The sequence below is a fragment of the Temnothorax curvispinosus genome, unplaced genomic scaffold (genome assembly GCF_003070985.1).
Source record: "Temnothorax curvispinosus isolate PA1 unplaced genomic scaffold, ASM307098v1 QBEX01005133.1, whole genome shotgun sequence".
NCBI classification, from domain to species: domain Eukaryota; kingdom Metazoa; phylum Arthropoda; class Insecta; order Hymenoptera; family Formicidae; genus Temnothorax; species Temnothorax curvispinosus.
Window position 1 is genome coordinate 1,585,513 of NW_020214913.1, and position 9,805 is coordinate 1,595,317.

Genomic DNA, 9,805 nt, shown 5'->3' on the forward strand with positions numbered 1-9,805 from the left:
ATTGAACGCTCATCGGTTTTCCCGTGTTAAAGATTGAGAGACGCGACACGTGCGGTTTTCGAGACATGTGATATTCTATATCAAATTCGAGACGTATAATCCGATGTGCACTCTCGGGTGCAAATTCAATTTCGTGAAAGCACAAGGCGATGCGGCCGATCTCCCCGCGGCAGCGGCGACGATGCGCTCGCGTTTCTGCACGTTTTCCCCTCCCCTCATCGGTGCTTATGTAACCGCAGTGAGGCTGCGGGCACATACGTCTCTACTTTATATTGTTTGACACAAATAGAATCCACGGTGGCAGTGGCATTCGCGGTTTCACTTCGCGGATGAAGCCGATGGCCTCTAGGCGCTACGACAAATATAAACTTCCCCTGGAACGATCATAATACACGTCTCGATTCGAGATATGGTTCGACTTTCCCATCGAGTATTCTTAAGAGAATGTTCTTTGTTACATCACGTATTAAAGATTTATTTTTTAAATATTTACAAGCAGACGTGCAAGTCGACGAACTAAGGATAAAACAATGGCAATGCTTATAGGAGCCGTTAGCTCATCCGTTTCTGCAAACGGAATGTTAAGTCGAAAACGAGGGGAGGGGGCTCGCTCGTTATTAATTAACTATAAACTCGCCCGGGGCAAACCCGTGTGTATGTTGGCTCGCGATTAGATCTCCGTTCCGCGCCGTTCCGATTACGCGTACTCGAAATATCTCTCATCTCTAGAGCGTGCATCTCTCGCGCCATGTGCGGCTGACGTAAGATGCGCAGCAGCGATACTATTATTTGTACTTACGCAAATGTTGCCCGGAGAAGACAGGCGGGCGCAGACAGGCGTATAAAGACGCGCGCTTACCTATTCGATTTAACGGAGTCTGCGATCGAGGCATGAACGCCAGGTATCGCGTCAAGTATATCGACGGTTCATATCATATATGGAATCAATATTTCACGACTCGATTTGTGTGCGTGAATCTAATAAGATTTGAGAAAAGGATATCCATACGAGAAATGAGAAATGCCAAAAAAGTTCATGAATAAATTAATAATTTATACCACACGTTATGCCGTGTGATTGTTAATTTTACGTGTTTTCTGAAAAATACGTTTCTCCAAGTTCAAGATATAAAGGGGAAAAATTCACAAAATGATTAATAAACTTCTGTAAATGATAATTCTGTGAAATATCCGTTATCCGTTAATTAATTTTCTCACAGATAGTGTTTTCTACGAAATAGACATTTGTGAAGCTTGATGTCAAATGTTCCCTTAAATTCAGTCGTCTTTATATTCGCGAGGCAAGAGAGAAACGTACGGCAATATGACCTGCAATTCGTAAGCTGCAGCGGAATGCACAATTTGCGACGCACACTGCAAAGGCGGTTTGTCAAGTCGTTCAAAAATTGAAAAAAAAATGACACAAATTATAAATAATTCCGTAAACATTTTATTTCATAGCATTTTCATTTATTAATTAAAAACGCGGATGCCTTTTACATTCTCGTTGAAGAAAAATCAATCTGCAATCGGTCTGAGAATCCGCCAAGGATATCTGTGTATGTGACAGTCTTGCATGGCTAAGTAATTGAATAATAAATCTTTTAAAGCGAAGACAGACATTGTTATGAACGTCCGGCGAAAGTGAACTCGAAGAATTGCGTCGAGGTCATTAGAAAGAATAGTTGCCGGGAGGGAAGGAGGCGGGACAAGATGAAAAACCTGTCGCAACGTAGACGACGCGGTAAGACGGTATTGCGGCGTTTCCCTGGCAAGGAAACACCGAGGCAATGCGTCTAGGCGTCTCGGGTCAGAAAAGCTACGACGTCGAAAGACGTCGACGCGGTCCAACGGAGGCGTCGCCGACGTCCGGAGTCATGCCGTTTTCCTTTCGACGGGTTTTCCTGACAGTCGCGTACGTAGGCTGGCTGAGTTGGCCAATAACAGCCGCCAAATGTCCCACATTCGCTTATTAAGAACAGACAGATACGCGGGAGAGGCGGACAATGGAGCTGCTATTGCCAACGTTCTGTGCAACGCGACACAGTTCAGTCGCAGGTGTGCGGCGCAGAGGGATGCTGGAATTTAACAGAGATCGGAATTTAATCGATACCATTCAATTCTTCGTGCACCAGTATATCATAACGTTTATCCGTGAACCACGAAAATATAAATCTTACTGATAGTAAATTTTCAAAAGAATGCAATAAAGATTAAATCATAAGATTAATTCAGTCGTTACCTTCTCTAGGCCGATTAAACGTATTTAAAATAATTTCAAAGGTGTAAATCAATTCTCGTTTAGCCCAAGCTCTGCTTCAGCATCGCTCGGCGGGGAGTTTCGATAATAATTCACAATAGCTCACAGATTCTTCAAGACGCGTCTATCTGCGTTTATAACGAGGAAAGGTCCGCTTAGGTGGTCAAACGGTTCTAATTTCGGTGCGCGGCCAGCACGTGGCTTTCATTACGGCAGGGCGCCGGGTTTACGCACGTGAGAATCGGCGAGATAACGCCGCACCCGTGTCAAGGAAGTTGTATTTTTAGCAGATACGGAGGCCGCGGCCATAAGTTACACGCCCGGTAAAATGGAGATATACCGAGCAGGACTGAGAAAGGTAAAATGGAGGGAAATTAAAAATGCAGAACACGGAACGTATGTGTGCGTGCATTACACGATCGAAAGAGAAACCGCTCCCTTTTCCTTTCCGAGTCAATTCTACTCCAAACAAAGTTAGCAAAACGATTTCGAAGGAAGCGGAAGCGTGGAAGCGAATTTTCGATTCTATTCGTCTGCGATTAAAAATTTTCAAGTTGAGCCGAGTTAATCGAAATGTTTCAATAAACGGAGAAAAAAAAATAGATAAAGATAGAAAATTAAACGAGAAACTGTTGTGCGTGACAGATTTTGCTGAAACACTTTTCAAAAATTAGCCAGAAGTAGGAATAAAAAAAAGTGTAAATCAAAAGCGGATGATGTGCGGGAAAACGAGGGGAGGGGAACTTTCAGACGGAGATGGATTGATAAACAGAGGACGTGTTAAATCCGTCTCTGCGCGCGATTGCTATATACACGGGAGATATGTCGCGGGGCTAGGTATACAATCCCAAATGCGGAATCGGAGGCATGAAAATCGCATTATGCAAAATACGCCTAAGCCGTGTGTACACGGGCGCGCCGGCTCCCGCAAACTTTTCCCAGTCACGAATCCGCGCACGTAGTGCGGATTGGAGCAGTTGGACTCGCTTTATGAGAGAGGTATACATATATACAGCTAATACGGCGTGGATTATGCCGAGCGTTATCAGTCAGGGTCCCAGATAGTTACGCCACTCTACGCTAGCAAACGTCCGCGATAGCACGTCGCGGCAGCGATGTAAGTGTTTTTACGGCAGCAAATGTAAAAATATGAATGAATTATATACCATTCTATCGGATAACAAAAGAATATTTCCGCAAATGTATAATCAGGAGAGATAAGCGAGCCCTGCCGCGAGGACGCAAACTTTGTTAGCGCGCCGCGTGGCCCACATGTTACGTTAATTGGCCGCGAGCTTGTTAAATGATACGGAAAGTAAATTTGCGGCTAAGTGTACAAATTGAGACGTCGACTACGAGACGTTTCGTTCGCGTTCCACAACGTAATTTTCTCAAAAACAAGCAAGAGAGAAAGACTAGCTAAATCCTATTAATTTTAAGTAATATTTCAAGCGACCTTCAAATATTTTTTGCAATTATGCATATTTTTATTTTATATAATATAGATAAAATGAGCAAGTAATCAAATTTTCCTGATATAAAAGAATACAATATCACATATTTTCTCTCGTCCAATAATTGTTGTACACCTAATTTCCGTCGACAAAAATTAATTATTTTCTTATTGCAAATTATTAGTCTTTTAATATCAAATACGATTTACGAATGGCGTCAAAAATTTGAATCAAAGGATTTATTAAAAAGATCATGCTTAAAGTAATCTTGTGGTTATTCCAGTTTATCTTCATTCCATCAGAAATAATTGATATAATAGGGGAAAGCAAAAAAGAGTTATATTTTTCTTTTCGCTCGAAGCGTTCTGAATAATTGAAACGATAAGGTAAAGTTATCGGTGTCTCTCGTTACTTATTACGACAGGATTTTGCATAGAAAGGACGGAGATATCAGAATATGATATCGTCGCTGTCTGATACACTTATTGCGGAATCAAGTGTACTTTTATGCATAATGCAGCGATACCATAAACGAGATAAAAGTTTTGCCATGTCGATACAGCTTAGCGAGCAGAGTTACTAGGAAATAAACGGGAAATAACATATCTTGACATAAACAGACATTTCAATGCTTGACAAAGTGTTCGCATTTCACATCGCATTTCTTAAGATAAAACTTGCAGGTAGAATTCTCCGGCAAATACAAGGTTTTCATTCCTATGAGGGACTAGCTAGTTCTTTACAAAGACTTTTTTTTAATTAAGTGATATAAATAAAAAAATTTATTTTAACTTCAGCTTTTGCTATTCTCCTCTACTTATCAAGTGCACATTTGGATCTTATTTTTCTCATTACTCTTAAATTAGATTCTTATTATTCTTCTATTTAGCTTGTATTCTTTCCAATCTAATTCTCCAGAGCTTCGCTCCATATAGACTCGTTAAACCCTAATAACTGTACAGATGAGTCGTTTCTGCGGAACGAGGAAGAAGCTGAAGAGATATCAATATGTACTAACATCTATCGAAAGCTCGATCGAAAGCAAAATCATATGCATCATATGCAAGTCTAATATAGTCACCGATTTGGAATAGAAAAATTCAAGAGAGAGCGAGAATTCGCATTTTTCAACGCATCGACACACCAACACTTGTCAACTCCCATTTTTAATTTAACATTTAGAAGAGGACTGTATAATCTATAATCAACCGATGGCGAGGCGACCTGGTGCCACTTGCTCCATTAAAGAAGAGGAAGATTTCGCTGCAGGAATCTGCACGAAACTCTTCCGTCACGTCAAATCCTTACAATACTAGAATGTGTTTACGTCTGCGATTGTGCTTGATAAACGTCGATGGTCGTGAAAACGAGATAAAAGATAACGTTACTCACATTTTTTGTTCCTCGCCGACGGTATTTCACTGACGCTGCTGCGACTTCGTAGACATCAAAGGGTCTCGATTCAGCACTCCGTTGATTCTCGTCGCGTCCCCGAAGACGAGGAACACCGGAGATGATACTTGTCGAACATAATAACCTCGCAGCGTCGCAAATCCCGTGAAGGCTGTCGCGTTTCGAAGGCCCGTCTTATCGCTGCCGCTCGAGGCAGAGGTGAAATACGTAGCGACGCGCACGATTTCCCGCAACCGACCGATCACGGATCGATGTGGACCGCGACAAAATAACGTTTATAATAATAAATTACGCGCAACTCGCGCGGGGAGTCACGACGCGACGCGTGCGATATCAGCTGATCGCGTTCGGACTTCGGCACTTTCGGCTTTCAGGGCAGGAGGCAGGATGGCGCCACCCGCCGAGAGATGTTTTACAATGGCAGTCTATTCGTTCTCGAGGATTCTCGATTGTAATTGATTGAGGATCAGTTTAATATTTATATCTTACATGTATCGATAAATATTAACTTATTAAAATATTTATATTATATGAAAAATATCGAATAGCCCGCCTCTCTCCCTCTCTCACTTTTTCTCTTCTTTATCACTTTCACACTCCCCAGACAGCACAATGTCCATCAAAATCAAAACATAAAACGTCTTTTAGCCATCTTTTCGTAAGATCATCTAAAAATCATCTAAAAAATGTCTTATGTCCCGCTTTTGGACATGTGTGCTGTCTGAGTTATATTTTAAATAAAAGATACGTATTTTCTATCAATTAAAAAATTCGAATACGAGACAATAGACCTTTATGGAAAATTTTGTAAGCAAAACGAATAATATTTAGGAAATAAGCAACAGAGAATCCCTAAGAGCAAAAAGTCGACTTTAAGTTCAATCACGGCGCACTGCAGGAAACCCGCCAAATCACAGCCGGCAGGGTGATATGTACGGCGTCCACAGCACACGGCATTCGACGTTCATTTCGTCTAGCGACGGCATCTCCCTCGTTTCAGTCGACACCAAGAAGGAACGAAATATTCGGCGTACGTTCAGCTTGCAACACCCCGTAACCGAATTTCTTTTCATTCACGAGAAAGGACGTACACGACCGACAACGTCTCGCGATCCGACGTTTTGAACGTGTCACGTACGTATTACTTGAGTGAATGCGGGGGAAGTTGCGCCGTTTGCGCGCGCGCGCGCGCCGAGCCGCCGCACAGTCGGGCGAGCCGCGAGCTCCCGGATCTGGCCAATCACGTTCCGCCGCTCCGCGCCGCCGGCGCGGCGGATCGATACGGTGACGTAGTAGGCAGTGTAGGCACCTGCGCAGTCCGTACTAGCGGCGCGACCGTTAAACTCGAAAGCTCCGTATACCTCGAAGATCGGCGCGTTTTCGACGTTGTTTCTGGCGATGAGCGGACTTGCCAGTTGCCACTTGTTTCCATCAACGCTCGGAGTAGTGTTACCTGCGTGAGTGACTCAGTTATTCTCCCGAGGAATTTCGCACAGGTAGGAAGTGTTTGTGCTCCGCGCGCGCTCGTCACCGACGTCACCGTGCTTCGTGCTGTTTTCTGAACGCGCTCATTTCGGTGATTGGCATGCCTGCTTCCTCGTTTCGCGGACCGCGAGAATAATTGCTACGCGAGTACGCGCCGTGTGTGTTCAACAATTTACGAGTGTATAAGAGGTGTCTGTCGGAATGAATAACGTGTCGCGCGACGCGCTCACTCGAGACGTCGAGGTACGCGAAGGTACGTAAACGGCAATTGCATGAACGATGGTGCAGTTTCGCTGTGACATTCGCGGGTGATAGTCGCTCGTCCCGCCATGTCTGGACTCGCGAATCGCGAATGTGCGCATTCATTTATCTCGCGTCGTGCTTCGAACGCTGCGTGCCGGAATTGTCGTGTCGTGTGATTTATCCCCGATTCTCTCCGTAGGGAAAAAGAGGGCTGAGTGACAGTGTCGTATATCGAGTGATTCGAGTAACGGAACGCCGTGATACATCGTGCCCGTTTCGTGAACGCTTCGTCATAATCTTCGTACGTATATCTCGCGTCGCGTAAATTAGCGGCCGGCCGTCACGATTCTTCGTTGTTCATATTAATAATGCGGTTTTACTATCGCGAGATACCGTACGTGCTGTGATATTTAATTTCAATAGCGTATCTTCGATTAACCAAGTGCGTGCCTTTGTTAACCGTCCGCTCGACTTGCATAGTATCGCGCCAAGTTGCCGACACCTTGGAACATTTCGTCGTCGTCGCGTTTGCTTCGGAAGTGCCGTTCAAGTAATCGGACTAAAGGACTTTTTTAAACGGGAGTGCCGTACAGTATCGCGCGAGAGAAAGAGTTTTATTGATAATTAGTCCGTGCGCGATTGTAGTTTAATATCCGCGAGTGTATCTCGCGAGTGTCCTGTGCGGTGAGAGGAGGGGAAGCCTGACGTCCTGAGAGGAGGAGGAGGTCTGAGAGAGACATCGGGCACCGACGGAGCAACCTTGGGGTGAGTATCATTTCTCATCATTAATAATTATTTTCCATTTATTTAGATTGTTTTATCTCGATAAGTTAAAAATAATTAGAAAAAGAGAAATTATCTAAAATTTTACTCTTGTAAAGATCTTTTTCGGTAGATAGATAATTGTATTAGTAAATAGTTTTATTGAAAGACAAATTAGAGGCACGTAAGAATTATCTTTTGAAATATTGATCATTTTGAACGCTTCTTTAATTTGAATTTTATATGTTTGTATGTTACAGTATCGTAGCTACGTGAATAACTCCGCCTGTTGCGCATCAGGTTAATTGGTGAGTCAGAATTTTTTTTTTACTTAGGCAACGAATCTACGATTAATCAAAGACAGAGCAAATATATCTCGGTACATGTCGAATTATGACAATAGATTATATAGTATAAATTTATTATATCTCGTAGATACGTTGCCTTAAAATGGATGGGCTAAAATTAATTATGGCAAATATTTAATCTTGGTCACTTTTACGTACGTTTATTTAATGATGTATTATGCGATTGTGCTTGAGGAAATACTCGCACACTTCGCACGCATAGAGCTCGCACAGAGCTCATTATCGTTGAATTACGTTGATAAACCTTCGCGTTCTGTATAAATAATTTTTAAATAAAATTTTAAATCTTAAATAAAATATTATATTAAATCAGAATTTTATTTCGCGAATTTAAATTAGTAAATTACACAGTAAATTAAATTTTCAAAATTTTGTTACGTATAAGATCAATATTCTACTTACAATTAGAGTAATAAATATTTTTGAGAAACACAAACAAATAAGAAGTAAAGTAATACTATCACGCAATTAAAGTAATGATTTTGAAAATATACAATTTTTATTTACATCTTTTATAAAATTATTTTTGTATTATTTTTCTTGAACATAAGAGAAAAGAGTAAGATATTGTGTTATAAATAAAACTGTCTGTAAATAGGGAAAAATTATTAATTAGTTAGAATTTATGTTAATTTATATACCCTTCTATTCCCATATACTTAGCCAAGATTAAATATTAAATCGATGCAAGAAAGCAATATATAGATATATGTATAATAAAAAGAATAAAAAATATTTTGGTTTTATTATGCAATTTATTTTATAGAAAACGCGATATAATGGTTATTAATTACTAAAGTTTATTTTAATCGATTTTACCCTAATTTTTTGTAGCCTATCCATCTATTTTTGATTGAGAAATTGACTTTATACCAGTCAAGTAATATATGACGTGAGATTGTAAATATTTTGTCTGAGAAACGCTGAACTTTTTAAATTATTTTAGAATTGATCGTATAATACAATTATATTGATATTCAATTTTGCATGCAGTAATATACCTATATGAATATATTAAAAATAAATTTATCTAATATTTATAATGTTATATTTGTACGTGCAATTTAAATTAGAAACTTAGATAATCTTTGTTTTGAGATACGATTCGAGTTATTAATTTCAGGATTCGTTATTGATAACGTACAATGGTTGATTTTATAAATTATTTTAGAACGCAAAGAATAAAATATCTAGCACAACATATTTATTTCTATTAATTTTTACATTCGATCGCAGATTTTTTATCAAAACGCTGCTTGAGTCCATAAAAAAATAATAGTACATACTTTGTCTAAAAAAGTATTCCATCAAGTTTTAAATAACATTAGTATTAAGTTTTCGGACACTGAGATATAATACATTGTTTAACGGCAATGTCATGTCATGGGTATCCTTGGATCAATTTTTACCGAAGTTTCCTTGCACGATTCCACTTCGTATTTGCTCAAGATCATAAGCATAGTGCTAACTTTATTTGTAAAAGCCCGAAGCGTTGACCTACAGAACATATAACAGTATAATATTATATATTATTTTAACGAAGAAGAATTAAAGAAATGTATATTACTATCTTAATATATAAAGAGCTATATTAAAATTGATTTTCTTACCATACACTCATGTGAGCCTCCTCCGAATGGTAAATAGACGCCTGACGGTCTCTCACGTTTGTTCCTTTTCTTAAATCGCTCTGGATCGAATATATCGGGATTGGGGAAATATTCCGAATCATAGTGTAGGCCAAGTATCGAGATGTAAACCGGTATATCCTCCTCAATTACAAGATCGTACTCCTTTATAATTTTTCATAGCTATGCGAT

At 40.1% G+C, this 9,805-nt stretch overlaps 1 protein-coding gene across 2 annotated transcripts in view; it reads right to left on the reverse strand.

The window, feature by feature from the left end:
- Positions 1–5,585, reverse strand: part of LOC112454566 (WW domain-binding protein 4) — a 31,874-nt gene extending 26,289 nt beyond the window's left edge. Inside the window, exon 1 of one of the 2 annotated variants that reach the window (XM_025016036.1) lies at positions 5,107–5,585. In XM_025016036.1, the coding sequence (XP_024871804.1) occupies positions 5,107–5,108 (2 nt within the window). In that variant the 5' untranslated portion in view covers positions 5,109–5,585. The remainder of the gene's footprint in view (positions 1–5,106) is intronic. The other variant, XM_025016035.1, reaches the window with a different exon arrangement.
- Positions 5,586–9,805: the final 4,220 nt, after the last annotated feature.